At 34.6% G+C, this 20,526-nt stretch overlaps 1 protein-coding gene across 4 annotated transcripts in view; it reads right to left on the bottom strand.

Annotated features, from left to right (window-relative positions):
- The window catches only part of MCPH1 (microcephalin 1), a 126,893-nt gene that overhangs the window by 100,872 nt on the left and 5,495 nt on the right, over window positions 1–20,526 (bottom strand). For all 4 annotated transcript variants that reach the window (XR_010471152.1, XM_065056059.1, XM_065056061.1 and 1 more), the window contains 6 exons: window positions 14,410–14,494; window positions 13,662–13,782; window positions 13,258–13,398; window positions 11,970–12,065; window positions 8,745–9,734; window positions 2,827–2,939 (listed from right to left, as the gene is read on the bottom strand). Coding sequence is in view for 3 of the 4 variants with exons in the window: in XM_065056059.1 (XP_064912131.1) it covers window positions 2,827–2,939; window positions 8,745–9,734; window positions 11,970–12,065; window positions 13,258–13,398; window positions 13,662–13,782; window positions 14,410–14,494 (1,546 nt within the window). In the remaining variant the exon portion in view is untranslated. The remainder of the gene's footprint in view (window positions 1–2,826; window positions 2,940–8,744; window positions 9,735–11,969; window positions 12,066–13,257; window positions 13,399–13,661; window positions 13,783–14,409; window positions 14,495–20,526) is intronic.

Raw genomic sequence — 20,526 nt, 5'->3', positions numbered from 1 at the left:
TCCACAGTGTTTATCCTTATCAACTCTGCATGAGAAAAAAATTGGAACTATCCTCAGTTATAGGTTGTCATGTCTCAAAACTAAGAATATCAAACCTAAAGGCCACTTTTATAAATTTATACCTTTATGCACTGCATTTAAATAAGTACAACACACTGAAGCTCCTGTTGGTTTTTTAGGGAGTAATGTTGTTTTAAATCCAAAAACCTTGTTCCTGATTCCGTTAAAGATTCCCGAAAAACGTAAAATCTTTTAAACTGCTCTGTCTTCACAGCTTTGGTTAATTGACAGTACAATTTTAGATAACTTTGATTAAAAGTCTTCCACATTAAGAATGCAGTAGCCATGCCTATAGAAACAGTACAGATAAAGAAAGAAAATATGAGTACTTGTGATCTAAAATTGTGATATAAAAGTACCTGAACAAAGTAATTCTTGATTTTAACTTTGGTTAAAAAAAAATTCAGGAAACACAATCTGCATGAGGTTTTGAAGAAAACAAGTGCATAATACTTCAGCACAGCAGAGAAATACAGAATCTACAGCTTGTTTTATATTAGATTAAAGAAACTACAAACAACATATTGAAATAACTATAGAAGTAAATAACGTTGTTTTGTCGTATTTCCTACAAATATTTTTGTATGGCTTTTAAGAAATTTACCATCGCATTGTAAACTCCAAATTCCTACTGACATGCCTTCACTGAAGCAAATGAGTTACAATCGTAGTGTTCACACGAGATGTAAGTGAAGTACTCTAAAAAATTTCAGCTCAGACATTGTCTACGAATTACATTCAGCAAACACCCAAAATGTTTTTAAAGTGGTATTAGACTTCAAACACTTTTTCTATGGAAAAAAAAGCTAACTGCAATTTACATTGCTTCCAAATTAAAGAGACTTACAGCTAAGTAATTCATTTAAGAGATTGCTCTTACAACAGATGCCCAGAACATCAGCAATATGATCTGAAGCTTTATATTGGAACTATTCACTACAAAACTGTGTATACTCTACAAAGACTATAATTTAATGTGGCTTGTTTGTTTGGTGGGGCTTTTTTTGTTTGTTTATTTTTTACATAGAAAAGGTCTGGAGATTCACATAATCACATTTGTGGAAACATTAGTCCATTAAAATAGCTAGAAAATGTCATTTTTTTGCATTTGTATTTTCAACATAGACTTTATTTTAAGACTTAAATAAGCATTAGAAAATTCTTCATAACACTATGATTCAATTAAATATTTTTTAAAATATTTATGCTATTTCTCTCCTATACTTTTTGCTTTAAGCAAAAGAAACAAACTAAACTTTCTAACTTAGCTTCACTTTGTCAAATATTAGCAAAATGTTGCAATGTTTAAGCTGCAGCCATTGCAAAAAAGTGTTTATTAAAAATTCATGTAATGTTGGTTGGTTTTAAAAAGCTTCAAGAACATATTGTGACTGGTACTAGAGAAGCTTTGCAAGTTAATTATTTACAAACAAATAGATACTCAGTTTAATTTTGTTCAAAACAATATCATCTTAAAATTGCGTCATTAAGAATTTCCTAGGGATCTCCAACATTGGCTTTATACATTTTGCATGGATATATCCATACAAATGATTGAAAATAGGTCTTAAAAAAACATCTTCACAAACATTTATGATAGATCAACAGACAATTGCTTGACGAAAATATCAAGTAAATCTTTTCAGTGCAACTGTTTGGTTGCCAAACTGGTTAAATCACATAAAATCTTTTTTGTGAAGTTCTCTTTCTGTTTCCATCAAAAACACTCACAACATTGTCTCTATATGAATTTGCACAGCCAAACTGCAACTGAAAACCTTGGAAACTATAAAGAACAATATTAATGACATGAAAGAAAGTATGTGCTGCTATGTTACTGACATTTGAGTCAAATTGTATTATCACCTGGCTGAACCAGAGGGATGAAGGAAGCCATCTCAAAACACTGAATAGCAATTTTCTCCAGCTGCTACTCAGCTTTTGCTACTAATTGCACCTGCTCAGAACTCTTCCATAAAAGAGGATAAAAATCTGTGATTAATCTCTTTGAAACTCCACCAATAGCTACCTGTCTAATTTATTTAATATAATTAATTACCTCAGACATATTTTAGTGCTTTAGGACTTCCCACTCTCAAAACAATTCAGTGCTCATTTTAATTGTATGAGTTGCTACTTAATGGTAAAAAGAACTATTTATTTTCTTGATAAGTTTTATATTTACATAGAACAAAACATTTATAAGTGAAAAATACCTAAAAGAGATTCAATGCTGACCCAATCCTCTCACTTTTTTTTTTTTTCCATCCAAACAGAGCTCAAATAGTAAGTTAATAAATCCAGCTTTACCCATACCTAGAAGAAAGTCCCTAGACATCCCTAGAAGAAGTCTACCTAGACTGTGTAAATCCTTATCTTGCAGAAACATCCACTGGGCGTGATCCACTACAAAACAAATAAGCCCCCCTACCCCATTTAGTAACTACTCCAAAAAGGACAGGCATCTTTTCAGGTTACTTCAGTGGCTTTTTAACTAAAATGTTTTGAGCTGCCTTACCAACCTCCTTCACAATGTCAACTTGGCACAACTCTGCCACCACAAGTTACCAGAAAGCTGAGTTCCATGGTTATATGTATGGTCTTTGAACACTGTTTGCATAACATTTCAAGGACAGTGAGATTCAGAAATGTTTTTAAGTTACTGCTGCATAAAGAATGCATTTCTTTTTTGTACATACAAAGGTACTTAGTGATTTCCCAAGAAAAGGAAAGAGCTAAACAAATAATATGTCCAGTTAAACTGACCTTTTGAAGTCTTCTATTTTTTCTGAACCCCCCATTGTGCTTATTCTTTTGTTCATTAAAAACTTTGCAAGAGCCATCAGTAACATGACACTCTGAAACTTCATTTTCACCACCTAGAAACCAAGTATAAGTTTAGAAACTTGAAATGAAAAACTCAATCTTATGAAATCAAATTGCCACCTAATATTTTATCATAGCACACAGAACTATGCACAATTAAGATACTTAAGTCAATAATTTGTACCAGTTATTTCCACATTGTATTTCAGTTATGGAAAAAAAGTATGACATTCAAGCATCTGACTTCATCTTTCAGTATCCGATCTTGTAAATAAACTACTTGTAAAACTCCCAATTTCAGTATTTTGAAAATCATATAATAACCACAGCTGGAGAATCAGCTACATTGCTTTCTGTTTTTTACAGAATTTGCAGTTTCTCTGAATACAGTTGTGATGAGAGTTTGAAGCAGTGGTGGCTAGATTTTCTCCTTCTTGCTGAAATGTCAACACTTTCAGGGCACACTGCATTTATCTGAAACGACCTGAAACTCTGAAACATGTTTTCAAACAACACACTGCAAGCGAATCCAGCAAGCTGTTAGCTGGCAAGGATTGCATGTGCATGCAGTGTATCAGTCTTATTATTCGGAAAAAGGCACCATCCATAAGAATGTGCTCTAATGGGGCTGCCAAAAAGCAATATTTTCATTGCCTATTTTGTGAATTCACATGTATTTAATTTTTCAACACTGTCAGCATTACTTTCATAGGCATTAAAAAATAAACTTCCAAATAATTTGAGAAATTAGCTTTCTTGCATAAGATGAATATTTTTTGATCTTTTATCATCGAAGTTGCAATTGCTGAAAATCTAAGTAGGTAATTTTCCACAAATTTAATTCAAGGGTGTCTACTTTGGGTCATTCATAAATTTTCATTTCAAAGAAACACATGAGAACAGTCTAATAATTAATGATTAAAGTGGCCTAAATTCAATTCCTCCTAAATAAGCTGCTTCTTATTACTTTTCGAAAACGCTGAAGGTTACTATCCTTATTTACTAGTCTGACTGCATATATAATTAAGAATATTTTTTTTTTCCTGTCAGCTACTTTAACTCTTAATCCTTGAGATGACAGAACAATAAAAAAAATTACAGCACAACAAATGATGATAATTTTCATTATGATTACTTATTTTCAAATTATAACCTTTAGTCAAAATTTCATCACTTCTTCACATTAAAGTTGCAAGTTTCACACTAATGTACACAGTATTACGTGTCTTTCCCCCAGAGATGGGGGTAAAGCAAGATATATGTGTTCTGTTCAGTAAGTCATTTCAGTCACTGTAAAAGGACAATCTACTGTTTTGGGTTGGGTTTTTTTTTTGAGGGGTGGTTTGCAGGGGGGCAGAGAGAAGTGGTGCAATATTCCTTTTGCCACTCTTGGCCTGAATACTCAAGCTCCACAGCTTTTGTCTCAAGGCTTGTAAGCCTGGGCCTCTTTCCAGTGAGGAGCCACCCACTGGTTCTTCATATTTACAGGGAACCAGGAACAGGGGACAATGTCCATCATCTCTGATTACCAGCTTGGGAAACGTATGCATTATGTAACTAAGGACTATTCTTTGCAATCCAGTTCCTACTTATCTCCTGACTTATCAGGACTTCTCAAGCGCTTTGCAGCTTTTCCATCCTGTGGGTCACAAACTTCACTGTCTTTTGTATGTTTTCCCCAGACAGCCTCTTTTTAGAGCAGTTGCTCAGACACAAGTAAAGAGGTTTTCATCTTTAATAGCTTTTCCTGTGTTTTTTCAGATATGGTTGTCAGAACTTTTTGATGCAATTCCACTCACTGCTAGTTATCCCTGAATTTAATTCAAACACACAGGTAACTCGTGCCACTGTGGTCCACTAAAACCCTTAAATTCTCTTCTAAAACATTGCTCAATGACCGGTATCAAAGTCAACAACTCTGATAGCCCTGTGAAGTATTATAACAAGTTATATTGACTTTAATTTGCAATTTAACTGTCTACTCATCCATGATAATTTATCACCAGTGAAAAGTTTAGAACCAGAATTTCATCTTCAGAATTCCATTTGATATTTCCTTCGAGTTAAAAAACAAAGCAATGATTAGGCACAATGAGCTGGTTTTTTTCAATCACATTAATAATCTCTATCTAATAAAAAGTTTGTCTATACTGTTCTACTTTAAGAATATCATAATGAAGTGTCGCTGAAATTAAGCTATATTAAGCCTACCTGCTACTTTGTACTCTTCCACAAAGTTATTTACTCCAGTTATGAAGACAGTAAGTCTGGATTTGTCATCATTAGTAATCCTTCAGGTATGTATGCACAGAATATTAAATAACTTGTATTGTTATTATTATTGTAGTTACTATTCCAGCAGAGACAAATACCAAGTTTTTCCTATCCAAAACACAATTTCTTCAAGTCTTCTGAAAGCTTATGTGCCCAATTTTATCCAGTATTTTATGCACTTCAGGACAAAGGTCATCAGGTTTTGTGAATTTGACTACATCAAAATCATCAACCTGTTCCTCTACACAGAAATACTTGTATTTTTTGTTGTTGTTTTAATAATCAGTTACAATTAAACTTTTTTCTGAGGATAAAACAAAGAATCAAGGAAGAAAGAGTGTTCTTCTTCATCTCTCATTAGATTTTTAAAAAGACATAATCAAATGTCAATAGAGGACATAATACAATATTTTTAATAAGCTTCTTTCAAAACTGGAGGAAAAAAAAAAACCCACATCAAATCTAAGGAAGTTTTCACATGTATGTTTTTAAAGACGAACAGTATCTTAGCAATATTAAGCACTTCACACATAGAACCCCAGGTAAATCTCATATAAATTAATCATTTTTGCACCAAATAACAAAATGATATTCCAGATTCCCCATCTTATCTTTTAACTACATTAATTACACTATTATGGGTCTTAGTTTATGTCTCTTGGCCAACTAAGATAATATTTGCCTCTCACATTCATCGTAAATAGCTGAAATTCACTCAGCTAAGCCTTAGGTTTATTTTTAAGACTGGAAATAATGCTAAGTCTGAGTTCAAATTTCTAAATTATTTTAGGATGAAAAAAGCTTAAAAGAGTTTACTCCTGCATTCCTTGCTCAATATTATTTATTGTTGTAGCTTTCAGATTAAAAGTCATAGGAATTCATCAAATCTGAGCAAGTACTGGCATTCTAAACTGCGTGGTTCACATGCCAACCTACCCTACCACAAGCCCTACAAAAAAAGCTAAAAGCAGATGGACTGGATTTCAAAGCAATTTACAATATGAAGGACAAAGAAATTATTACGCTCTCGTAGTAACACAGTTCATTAGCTTCCACAAAATACAGTATTATTGCATTTCCATAAACTTATAATCATGTTGGAGAAAAGCCACTGGTTTCCTCACTCTCTAACTGCTAAAAATTTAGGCATTGACACACAAAACCCAGTTGCACAGCACTTATTGATTACAGAGCACTGAAATTTATCAGGTATGGCTGGTTTAATCAGAAGGATAGAAAATCTATTTCATCTCTAGAAACAAAGCTGAAAAAGTGAATCTGAATACAAAAGCATCTTTTAATACTCTTAAAATGCCTAACTAATTTCAACTCTTTTATCTGTAACAGTTCCCTACTTGATTTATGACTGGGAGTAAGATAAAAATAAGTAGGCATGGTTGTGCCTGTGGTCTTCAGCTGAAGAACTGGACATCCTTGAGTGAACCCTACAAAGGAACCTGAAGTTTGCTACAACATAATTAGGAGTTGAAAAGTTAGTTTCAGATTAGCCTGCATATTTCACTTCCACTTTAAAATCAAATGTTTCAGGTAGTCTGTGGCAAGAAAGCTTATCAAATCTTACTTCTTGTCATTAAACAAACTGGGGAAGAGTGCCGCTGACTCAAAAACACAAGGAAAAAGAAAGGGGCAAGAAAAATGTCTTATATTTAAAATATATACAGACATAATTAAATTTTATGTGAATATTTCGTTATTCCTAATTCTACGTCTATGAGGAGTGAAAAGAATTCTGTAGCTTTTAAAAATAATGTACTGTATTTGCCAGCTTTCAAATCACGTACAACATACAGAAAAACAAAGCAATTCATTATTTATTTACTAAATACCAAGGACAAGAAATAACTTACATTTGAGAAAAAAAGGAAATATTAAACCTATATTTAATAAAAATTAAGTATTCCATCATACATTGTCACAGTAGTAAGTTTAAAATAAGTTCTTCATTTTCTACCACAGAATGTGCATATTAGGGAACATTAAACTCATCTTTATTGATTCCTTCTAGTGAACACATTTGAGCTGTCAGACTTGAAGTTCTGCTTGACTACAACAGATGCACAAAGCTGAATACATTATACATGGGAAAGTAGCCATCACTGATAAATCGCAATTACTATTGAAATCACTAGAAACACAGTTTGAGACTTAAAAGAAGTTCCTAACAAAAACGATAAAAAGTATAGACACTGAATAACTATTTTGCTGAGTACTGTTCCTTTTTCCTCTCCTCCAAAACCTGTTATCTTAAACAAGTTATTCAGCGAGAAAATAAAAGCATAACATGCTAGAACATTGATTACAATTTCATCACTAGAATTCAAAGGTTTGAATTAACTCTACAATTAACTGGCATACCTAAGTTTAAAAGTACATAATTTAAGGATCATCTTCTACCACATTGCCACATGACAAAAAACACATACAGTGGGTTCATACATTTATTCTTGTGTAACATACATCTGCATCAACATTTTTTTTAACTGTGTTATGATGATGCACAGTAGGTATTAAAATACACATATAGTGAACCCAAAACAGCAGCTCAGAGTTCAGCAACTTATTACCCACAGATATAGGCCCAGTCACTGTTCAACATTTCCACTGGATGATTTCATAAGCCTGACACCAAGTTTATTGAGCTCTTTAAGTTAATAATTAATTTTATATAATTCATTGATGCACTGCTGCAGAATTTTCTAGGAAAAACAAATGACTAAAATTTACCATTGTAATTCCAAATTCTTAACCCTATGTAAAGCTTGACAAACAGAGCTCAAAATATCAAAATCTGAAAATGATTATCCCAGTGCAAGTTAGGAACACTTTTTCAGTGAAGTTCCTGAGATTCAATATTCCAGCATACATTTACATTGAAATAGCTTAGGCTAAATCAACTTGAAAACTCTCAAATACTAAAAAACTCTTAAAATTAATATTAAAACCTAAGATCAGTTCCATATAAAAAAGCCATGGTGAAAAAGATGCTTACATTGCAACCCTTGCACATGCCCTCAGATGTCCTATTCAATCTCTATCATAGCACAAGTTAAAAATTGCTAACTCATTTTTTTTTTCCACTAGAGATTCTATTCACTTAACTACAATTAATCCAACATAGCAATTTTAACTTTAGAAATAAAAATAAATTGAACAAGGGACCCTATGATGAGGAGTTACTTATAAACAATTTACAGGAGCACCGTAACATTTTAAACAGAAAGACTTTGGTTTCTTAAAACAGACTTTGAATAGCTGCAGAAAGTTAACAGAGTATCAAGCATTAGGTGAAAAGGCAGCTCACATTACTTTGTTGCATTTTGTGAGCACAGTTTCGTTATCTCTTGGTGACTTCTTTGTGTTTGTACTGTATGGGAAAACAAATGAATGTCCTTTTGGATCATTTATTTTATTAAAAAAGTAAAGTCAGTACCGCAGCATTTTCTTCTTTTGGTACAATTCTCAAATATTTTTCCCTTGGGAATCACAGTTCATTTTGCAACTTAGTTGCATGTGTATATCTAATGCAGTATGATTTCATTTTCCAGCTCTGTGTAGCGACTTACCAGTAGTATGAGCACAGTAATTCACATTGGTTCTGTAGGATTTTTCATGAGCATTCTGGGGCAGCCTACTCACATCATCAGAATCTGGAGCTTCTGCAGTGTCAGCTTTTTCACCATCTGACATATAATTCAGTGGCACACTTCCAGGATGTTCAGCTGGTTTGAAGTTTTTCTTTACTGAAAGATCATTTGCTGGAATAGACTTTTTCTTACTTTTCTTGGAGGTAGAATGTGGCTTACAGAAACTCACATCAAGTAAGTCCATGCTTTTAAAGGAGTCTTTGCAACAAACTTCAGGAAGATCCTCTGATTCCTTTGGTACTTGTACCTGTACCTCATTTTCATTCAAATTAGATGTTGCAAAGAAATCTTCATAAGAAGCATCTTCAGTGCAAAAAGACTTGCTATATGTATTAACTGCTTGCAAGAACTCTTCAGACCCTGATGCACTCTGTTCTGAGGTAGCCAGTTTCAAACTAGGTGGCATTTGTAGTTTCTGCCTCTTCTTGTCTTTAAGAATACAATTTCTGTCATCAGGGAAGCTTCTATCTAATGAACATGTGTTGAAGTCTTCACTGTTCATATATGAATTAGTATTTAAGCCATCTGTTTTTCTGGAAGGAGTAACACGACCAAAGCCCTTGACTGGCAGAAGAGAACTATCTTTTGCAACTGAAGTGGTCATGTTCTTTTCATTCTGATTTTTCTTCAGAAATGTTTTTAGATCTTCCTTTTCTAAAGACAATTTGTCATCCAAACTGTGCTGCGAAATCTGTTTCTTTCTTAAGCTTCTTCTACTGTGGTGTTTTGGTGTTAAGCTCTTCTGCCCATAGCTATGTGAGGGAGAATTCACTGATGCACTCATAGACAGACTAATGTCAGTCCAAGTATCACAGGTCTGTTTTACTGCCTCTGTTTTCTTTCTCTTTAATTTGTCAGTTTTCCAAAGATAATTGTAACTTGAGTTCAAGCAGTCTTCCATCGGTTCTCCTGTAAAATATGAAAAGTGGCAATATAAATGTATTTAATTGAGCAGAAAAAGTACTAGTTTCTTTGTAAAATACACTCAAAATTACTAAAAGAAAACTAGGATTTAGTGAGTTCTCTGGGTATTATATGGCAAGTCATCAAAAACTAAACAAAAAATAGATTAGAAACAAAGGACTTTTTATGTTGACAAAAAGCTACAATAGCTTCAGCCATCATATCTCCTGCTGTGGTAATAAGTATCCATAAGTCCTGTTTTGCTTTCTTGAAACAAAGCAGGAGAGAAACTCCCTTTCACTTTTGCATTTGTGGAGAAAACCAGCAAGATCTTACACTGATAAAGCTAACTGGAGTAATACTGGAAACTCAATAATAACGTTTACTACCACAGTGTTACCACCACCTTGTAGTTTTCACAGTTAAAATGAAATTAAATACAACATCATAGTATCATACCACATACATTAACACAAAGTATTAAACATAACCAGAATATGGAAAAGTATATAATTTCTTGTAGCTATTCTTATGAATTTTTTTTGGGGGGAGGTGATATACAGAATCTATTAATATGTCTCACAACAAATTCCTCTGAAACAACCTAGTATCTCTGACTATTCAGAATGTATTTTCAAAAATCCTGTCATTCTAAAACCTGATTATTGCAATAGATCCTTTTGTTCATATCTGATTGGGTTGGACTAGATGATCTCCAGGGGTCCCTTCAAACCCTAACCATCCTGTGATTCTGTTTAAATACATGCTGAGTGCAAAGTTTTAGCAATACTCCTTTGTAAGTCCTCCTCTTGGTATTAGAGGAAGTCTTGATGTTATTTGCTTACTAAATATAAATAATATTTCTAAACATATAGTGTAGCTAAGTAAATTAAGAAAAACAAAATATACGGAGATTAAAGAAGTTTCACATGACCTGATCAGACTCCCATATTGACAACTGAAAAAGTCTTAACTTTAATCCTCAAATTAAACTGGATTCTTGAACATTTTAAACCATTATTAACCAACACACTCTCATGTTATCTCACAAGCACAAACAAAAGGGCCACTGTCACAGAGAATCAGAGATGTAAACCATGCTGAATATTCTCATGTGATGTGGAGGTCTATTCTGAATGTAAAACTACATTGTGCAGTTGTAATGTTGGAGAGACATATCAAGGTAAAGCTCTCAAATCACAGTGTTCAACCTCATCAGCACATGAATAATTTACCAAAATAAAAAAAGTTAGGTGGCACAGCTATGCTACTTTCAGTGTTAAGCTATTACTTCTCCCTAACATAAAAAGACATAGGAAGCTGCCTCAGGCTACAAGATACTGCTCCTGTTCTCATGTAAGCCAGCATGACAGAACTCTTGTACAATGACAACAAAATACAACACTTGAAAACAGCACGAGGTGTAGCTTATTATTGGGGTAGAACAGAGACGAGGCAGAGTGCTCAAGTGGCCCTCATTATGAATTCTAAAGGCTGACATCTCTTTAATTTTCTACTGAGATCAAACACCAGAATCTGATTTCAGTTTTTGGCTCACATGGCTGAAAAAAGACATGTGGTCTGAAGTACGTATCCATTGCATTCATGATTAATGCCGTTAAGATGCCTGCTGATGTAGCCCAACAGCCTTTACTACAATCTTCTCCCTTATATCCCTCTGCTATGCCAAAAGAGAGGAACAAACCCTTAACTTCATAAGTACCTTGACAACAAACGAATTTATCTGCAACCATAAAACGTTTTAAAAGCTGATTTATTTTGATGCTTGTTAAGCTTGAAAACACATTAGATTTTCTTTCAAATTCAAGTTCTCCTGATTGAAAATTTGGAAGATATTTCAATTCTCTGAGATGTGTGCCTCATACCTTTTTGCTTCTGACATCACACTGTTCAGTGTGAACTCAGTATTCTATACATAATCACTGTAAGAGCAGAGAAAACTGATGCCATGCGAGATCAAGAAGCCATTAATGGGGAATAGTGTGAGGAATTAAGTGAGGCAAGCAACACACCCAGTGTGATTCCTCAGGCTTCGCTTTCCTTGAATTCTTACTTCTACATAATTTGGCAATTAAGAAAAACTAAAATAATTCACCTTAAAATCAAAATGATAGAGCAAATATATACAGTTCCCATTTTAGTACACCGTACTTTCCAAAATAAGATATACAGGCAATGTACTATATTTAATTTCTGTAATATATAAGTTGTGTTAGTTACCTGGTAACAATGTATCTTCTGAATTAGGTAAAACACAAGTAGACAGCACACAGTCTCTTGGCGAACTGCTCGGAGGTATTTGAGACATTTGTGAAGCTAGGAATTTGTAAATAATAAGCTAGTTAGCCCTATTTGCAAACATACATATTTCTACACCATTTATTCATATTTCAAAAGAACTCAATTGTAAGAGACAACTCATTACTTTACCAACTGCAATGACATAAATAGTTACTGACTGCTCAACAGTATCTCAAATTTACATACTAATAAAAAAGCTATCAGATATTCTACAATTCTAGGCAAATTTTTCCCAGATAACTCAGTACCATATTTTCTGAAAACAGAGAATGATGACAAACCATTTACAAAACATTATAGACCTTTCTAAGTCAGTTTAGGCATTTTACTAAAAGATCTGTCAAATTCTGCAATTAGCAACAAAGCCTTTATATATGCTTTTCCAAACATCTGAAGGTATTAGCTTAAAACTCAAAGAGAAAACAAATGCAAGCCATGCTAAAATAAACAAGATTTTGTTTCCTTCCATTTCTTCATTTTCCTCCCACAATTATTTTTGAAATTATAAACTCACAGTCTTCAAACACTACAGATTGTCCCCCTCACTCCCCAATGTTCCACATTTCAAGAGGTTTTATAAAAACCAGCAAAACCTAATTACTCAGACCTCATACTTCCACAATGAGGTAATGCAAACACTAAAAGATTATCTGAAAACTCCAGTGTAGTTTTAATTCACTATAATCTGCATTTTGAAATCAACTACATTTATTCAATTAGGTCATTCAAATTCATTCACTTTTAAAAAATCCTGTTCTTCAATACCTGAACAAAGTCTCATCAATTTTGAACTCCTTTATAAACTATTAGTCTGGGAGTAATAACATTACAATCTTTGCCAAGTACAGTATTCACATTAAAATTTAACAGGAAATGAGATTTAGAGTCTTGCTGTAAAGCTTAACCAAGTTGTGATAATATCAATTTACATGTTCAGAAAGCTTAGCTTAAACTTAGTCCTCTTGAGCAGTCTAGTGATTAAGAAATTCCTTTTTGCAATGATTGTCTTCAATGACTTCTGCCTTTCAACAGAAAGAAACTAAAAGTTACAGCATTCACATATAAATAAAATCTGAGAAGAAGGGAGGACACACAATCAAGATATGAAAAAAAAAAAGTTAAAACCAGAGCAAGTGTGCAAAAATTCAGCGATAAAGATGCTAGCCCTTTGTGCATGTCCATGGATGAGCAAAATCCAACTCCTTACCGGTAGGAGAAAGATTTTCTCTTTTTTCCTTCATCTCCTTTATTCTTCTTTCCATTGCACTGCATTCATGTTTTATCTTATTAACAGGACTGTATAGAAGCGAACCATTGTCTTCAAATAGTAAAACTGGTACATCAGTTTCTACACAAAGAAAATGCATTTGTACATTAATATTTACGTGCTATAACAGCTTCAGATATTTAAAAAAAAATAAAAAGAAAATAATAGGTTCCTTATACCTAACATCACTACAGATGCCTTAATACCAAAACTTGCAAAGAACTCCAGAAGAGTAGGTCAACTTTATTTCTCAAGGTGAGATGCATAAAAATAAACAAAAACCCATCAACTGCTTTAAAGAAATATCTTAGGATATTTGAATATTAGTCCAAAGTAGTTCTTACCAGCACTAATTGCTGTCTTTTGTACAGCTAATTCTTTAGCCATCTGGTCCAGTCTTCTCTGCAGCTTTCTATCATTTTCTGGAGTTTTTTCAACAAAGTCTTTTGGCTGCATACATTTATGCTACAAGACACACAAAACTATTAATTCGATGGTATAAAACTTCCAGAAGTAACTACACTTCATATTTACCTACCACTTTATCACAGTATTTGTTATCACTGTTTAATTCTATGTTCCTTATTATGACCTACTTGAGAGTCACAGATAATTGTAGAAATTAACATTTTCCAAAGTGAACTTTAATATTAAATAAGAAAGACCGTAACAGTTTTTTTTAAGCTAGGTTTTAGTAAAAAAGGAGACTAAGTCACCATCTTTTCTTTTTTGTTTGCAGCAAAACTAAAGCTTGAAAGATTTTACTTTTTTTTTAATACCAGGATTTTAGGGTAAAACATAAGCCACATGGCAGTAATTTTTTTTTTGTTACAGAATCATTATGTAATTTTAATTTAAAACTTCATTTCTTTATTCACCAATACAAAACTTCTACTTTTATTATCCTTTCTTCAGATAAGATGTCACATCATCACAGCCATAGCCTACCTTTAAAAACCTACTCAGATGGACATGTAGAGTTCACAGAATGTTCTGAAAATAAACAGTTCAAATGCCTGAGGTCAGGAAGTCAAGTTCGAACTTTAAAGTTCACTACTCTAGGTCTATTTAAAAACAAAAACACATGCTCACTTTTTTCATCAGTAGTGGTAATCCTTCATTAGTGTCTATTGCAGGAAATAAGGATTCATCAACATGTAGTCCAGTTTCTTGACACCTGTATAATAAATTAGAGGAGGTTTGGTGGTTTTAAGAATGAGAGCCTTTATTGCAAAAAGAGTTGTCTAAGTCCTCCAATAATGAAACACCAGTCTTTCCTAAGTGTATATCTTTAGCATAACTACTGCAATGCTATAAACAAACAAATAAACAAACTATGTATTACATACCAAACAGGACGTGATACAATTTTTTTTTCCTAATGATGCCCTCTAAATTGCTGTTCTGAAACTCAGAGATTCCTACATCTTCAAAAATCACTGTATTAAGTCCTTCTGGCCAGATTCTCAAATCTTGCCCTGACTTTTGTGAGGACTGTGCACTTTCATTGTTCACTACCTGGTGATATTAACCTGAATTTGGTCACTGTGATGACACTAAACTCCCAGCTACAATCTACAGAATGTCATGGAGGGGTGGAAGGGACAGGAAATTCTTCTATTCAAGCAAATGAGGTGGGAGGTTTAATCTGATCCTGGCTTTTACATCTTACCCATTAGTCTCAGTTTTTTGCCTTCTCTTTGTATATGCAATGCTAAAAATAGCCCCTTTATTGATGAGCAATCTATATTTATGTGAACTTTTTTTAAAAATTACAAAACCAAAAATCCAACTGATATCTTAGCCCTAGTTTTACCTGTCTTTTAATTTCAATGACTGACTTGAAAACAGTGGGACTAATATTATCTTTAAATATGATACAATCTACTGTATTTGTGATCACTAAGGATGATGATGAAGAGTTTCCTCAAATACATGGCAGATAAAACTAACACCAGAGGCAATGTAGGCCCACTGATGAATGGGGTGCGTGCCCTGGTGACAGAAGATACAGAGAAGGCAGAGCTACTGAATGCCGCATTTGTCTCAGAAGCTGTCCTGAGGAGCCCCGTACCACTGAGGCCCCAGAGGAACTCAGGACAATGGAGGAGTTTGCCTTGGTTGATGAGGATTGGGTTAGGGACCAGTTAAGCGATCTGGACATCCATAAGTTCATGGGTTCAGTACTACTTAATATATTCATCAACAACTTGGATGAGGGAATAGAGTGCACTGTCAGCAAGTTTGCTGATGACACCAAGCTGGGAGGAGTGACTGACACGCCAGAAGGCTGTGCTGCCATCCAGCGGGACCTGGACAGGCTGGAGAGTTGGGCTGGGAAAAATTTAATGAAATATAACAAGGGCAAAGTGTAGAGTCTTGCATCTGGGTAGGAACAACTCCAGGTTCCAGTATAAGCTCGGGAATGACCTGTTAGAGAGCAGTGTAGGGGAAAGGGACCTGGGGGTCCTGGTGGACAGCAGGATAACCATGAGCCAGCACTGTGCCCTTGTGGCCAGGAAGGCCAATGGCATCCTGGGGTCTATTAGAAGGAGGGTGGTTAGTAGGTCCAGAGAGGTTCTTCTCCCCCTCTACTCTGCCGTGGTGAGACCACACCTGGAATATTGTGTCCAGTTCTGGGCCCCTCAGTTCAAGGACAGGGAACTGCTGGAGAGAGTCCAGCACAGGGCAACAAAGATGATTAAGGGAGTGGAACACCTCACTTATGAGGAAAGGCTGAGGGAGATGGGTCTCTTTAGCTTGGAGGAGACTGACAGGTGACCCCATTAATGTTTATAAACATGTAAAGAGTGACTGTCACGAGGATGGAGCCAGGCTCTTTTCGGTGACAACCAATGATAGGACAAGGGGCAATGGGTATAAACTGGAACACAGGAGGTTCCATTTAAATTTCAGAAGAAACGTCTTCACAGTGAGGGTGACGGAGCACTGGAACAGGCTGTCTAGGGGGTTTGTGGAGTCTCATTCAAAACCCGCCTGGATGCCTTCCTGTGTAACCTCACCTAGGTGCTCCCGCTCTGGCAGGAGGTTTGGACTAGATGATCTTTCGAGGTCCCTTCCAACCCCTAACATTCTGCGATTTTTTTTCTGTGATTCTGTGATGTTGAGACAATAATTTGGTTATTAATACACAAATTAAAGTCCTTTTGATCAAAACAGATAAATATAGTTTTATTCACAAATAATAAACAATAAAACCGATTATGGCAAAGACTAAGGAACCTTCATATATTGACTACAATAGAATTCCCCCAGAAGCCATTCAAAACTGTGATTCTAGTGACACCTAGTGATCTAACTATTATAAAGTTTGTATCTGTAGAATTATAATGTATTCAAAACTGAGTAGCTAAGCACTAAAGAGCCAAAGCTAAACAGAAGAAAATTTGACCATTAAATATCTTATAAGAATTCTTACTTTGCAGACAAATTTGAATGCAAAATATTCATCTATCTTATTTGTGACATGAGTTACCAAACTAACACGCAGGTAGAGTTTACGAATTATGGGTTTGATTTTGAAGTATTAGGTGTTCTTAACTTGGATACAGATTGTAGCAATCCTATTTTATGTAGCATTCTTTTTCTTGTTGGATTTTGGTGGGCTTTTTTAGGTCGCATATTGAGGTACTTGAGTTGAAGAAGCACTAAATATTTTTTCAGTGATCTCAAAGCTGTCACTCATTTTTCATTAAACTTAAAATTTATTTGCATGAATCTTATAGAAAATCCATGATTTTGTGCACTATTTCTAAAGTTAGACATACCTACTGTTTTTAGAAAACAAAACAGATAAAGGAAGCAAAACCTTTTTTTTAATTAAAAATATATTTACTATGGAGTTACGATTTTTTTTTTAACTTCAATTGTCCTCTTAATTTAAAAAGAATCTTCTTCTCAATCAAGTCACTTCCTATTAAGTTGTAGAACTGCATTCAGTTTCGATTCAAAGAGCTGCTTATAAAATAAAGCAGTAGCTTCCAATACAAGTTTGAAGCAGATAACTGGAAAGCATTTATGCTGGCTTTAATGGAGAAATGTATGATAGTATTTTTCAGATCATAGGGCATGTTCCCCTGAGAGACTCAAGTACTGCTCAGGGGAATACAACACTAGTGTATGCACATAACAGTTTGGAAGTAGGGGCCCACAAGCTGTTAAGTGGAGAAGTATTTAGCACAAAACAGAATAATCAGGAAATGCTGGAGTAATTGTTTACAATTTGCTTCCTTATCTGGTGTTTTCACAGCTCAAACATCAAAAAGTAGCATCCAGATTAAATAACATATTCTGCAACATCCTGTTTCCAATATCAAGATTCCCAAAAGTATGTGAAAGCATGAAAACACAGACAAATTTTCAGTTTACTTTGCTATGTTTCACAGGTTTCTGGTTTAGGGATGGTCAGATGCAGTACTGTATGCGTTTTTTGATAAAACTAGCTGTTTAATTGCTCCAGCATTTTTTAAAACTGATGTAAATCTTTGCTGATTATGATTCTGCAACAGGGAGTTCTACAGCCTAACCATGTTTTGCTAAAAAACATCATGTACTGTTTTCTCTGAATCTGGCTCTAGACGTATTAATATGATGCATTCCAATTCTCCTAGTGAAAATCAGCATTAATTTCCTATTCTGCCTTTCCATATGAACCTTTGTGTTCACAAGAGTCTCTTCCCCTCCACTCTCACTCTTCTCCGGGCTCAAGTATTCTTGTCTCTTCAATCACACCTTGTGAGAAAACTATTTTATAACTTCAGTCACGCTCATTGTCATCCTTCAGCAACATTCCAAATGTAACCATGATAAAATGCTGTCATTTCACTACATGAAGTTTTATGTTCTATTTCATTTGATTTTTGACTACTGCTAAGGTGACAAAGCTATGAAAACATTTACTGTAAGTCCCAAAATCTCAATTTTCCCCTCACACAATGTGATCATTTTCCTTCCGATACGGTTAAGAGGACTTATGCTTTAAATAGTCTCCTTGACAGCAGCAAGAATTTTATTCCCTTTGCTGCCTTAGCTCCTTCTCAACAGGACTTCTCCCATTTTAAGCAGTCTTCTTTTTAAATTTGAACACTGTCACAGAACTTCTCGGGTTTTAGCATTCCAGTATGAACACTGATTTTATACTGTGGCCATACTTACAAGAAGGCTCTCTGAAATCATTAGAGCAACCATCCACAAACTAATTAAGACCAAGTAATAACTGGAATATTGGGTTTTGAACTACACTCCAAGAGCAGTCACCCAATTCCCAGTCTACACTAGAAAATTGCCCCTTACTGTTATGTCTCCTGAAATGACATTTCACAGGATTTCTGACCATTCTGAGAACACTCCACTTGCTAGTGAATGGAACAGCTGGTAATCAAGCCCTCTTTTGTAGTAATGCTAAAACTTCAGCTCATACAAACACTGCATTATTTGCTTACACAGATATCAAGTTCAAAGAAAGCTTCCATTCATAAACGACCACTATTTTACTAGCACATACTATTCAGTCCTTCCTGTCTACATTGTCCCAGGGTTCAACAGACTGTCTTCTGACTACCCAGTCTCTGAGATATTGATATACTAGGCATATAATTTAAAGCCAGGCACTCCAGTTCCCTCATCTTATTACAAAAAAGATTTAGCATGTACACTAGCACAGACTTCCAGACTAACTTCATTTTTTTATTGTCTGTGCCTCATTTGAATAACCCTACGTCTAGCGAGACTACTCATTACTGTCTCTTGTGTAAGCTTCTACCACTCCTGACCTATACTTTGCTCAAGGATATGATATTCCTATGGATTCTGCCTAGGGTATACATCAATCTGAGTTGTAAGTTGTTGAATACCTTTTAGCATTAACTTTAAAATAAACGGCAGAAGAAAAAGATTACAGAGAAGTTCAATCATAATGCACAGCTTTGGTCCTCCTCTGCAATAAAAGACATCTATTTCAGGTGATTCCCCCACTTCAAATGAACCTCATCTTCCAAGGCATATACCAAGACCTTGCCTTGTCCTGAGAACAATACTAAAAACGCTTCAAAACACACCAGGAAGGTGCTAGCCTTCTCTTTTCACCCTGACATCTTAAGTTTTCCCTCCAGATCTTTTCTCTTGCCTTTTTCTTTGTTGCTGGTGTCCAAACAACAGCTAAAGTTTCTTGAGGCTTTTGCACCCAGATCTCAAAGCTCCATGCTTCTGCAGAACTGCATGGATTTCCTTCTTGGCTAACAGACTTGCATCACAAGTTTTGTGGTTGTATCGGTCTGTATTTAAGTGGCTGCTCAGCTCAGTTTTAACCTCCCACCTGTGGTGGGTTTTTTTTTGTTGTTGTTTTTGATTTGTTTGTGTTTTTCTTTTTGTTTTTGTTTTTCTTTTTTTAAATTTATTTTTACTTTGGCACTTAGCAGACTTCTATCTCTCCATGCATATTACAATGGGCATAGGAAAGGGCCTCTTTACTTGACTCATATTCTAATTTCCATCATCACAGCAATTTCTCAATTGGAGTATTCGAATATAACATATGCATATTCTTAACCGCTGTGGTTTTACACTTAATCTGAAATCTAAGTTAGGCCTCATAACCACTTTGTGAACTCAAAGAGGAAGCTATAGACTAGCAAATTCTCATGGACTGGCTGCACAGCTGAAATGTGATTTTTTTGTTTGTTTGTTTTAAATTTCACTTTTCTTTATGGTAATTGAGAATCTTCAAGCAGTGCTGTTCTGAACCTGCCATATGTCTTAAAAGCCAGACTACATATGGATCTTTTTCTTTCTTGCTAGGAGATATTCTATTAAGTACAGGAACAGTACAATGTCTGTGATGGAATGTGCTTATTCATATGAAATGGAAGAATTCTATTCAACATAAATGTCTGGTCTTCACTGCCTCTGCATGCCATCTGAGAGCAAAGGAGTGGAACATTGAATGGTTAACAAATATACTATGGAACTACTTCAACATATTAATTTTTCAAGAGTTATCATTTTACCTTTTTATGCAAATAACATGCTTTATAATAGGAATCATGTCATAGAAATGTGACCATTTACTCAAAGATTTATCACTATTTCAAGTACATTAAAAAAAAAACAAAAACAGGTACTGTACTTAAGTTTTAAAATAAAACAATATTAGAATACACTATTTCTGGAATGGGTCACATTCATTATATT

Source organism: Columba livia, chromosome 3, assembly GCF_036013475.1.
Source record: "Columba livia isolate bColLiv1 breed racing homer chromosome 3, bColLiv1.pat.W.v2, whole genome shotgun sequence".
NCBI classification, from domain to species: Eukaryota; Metazoa; Chordata; class Aves; order Columbiformes; family Columbidae; genus Columba; species Columba livia.
Note: the sequence above shows the minus strand (reverse complement) of the source record. Positions and strands in the feature narration are given on the sequence as shown.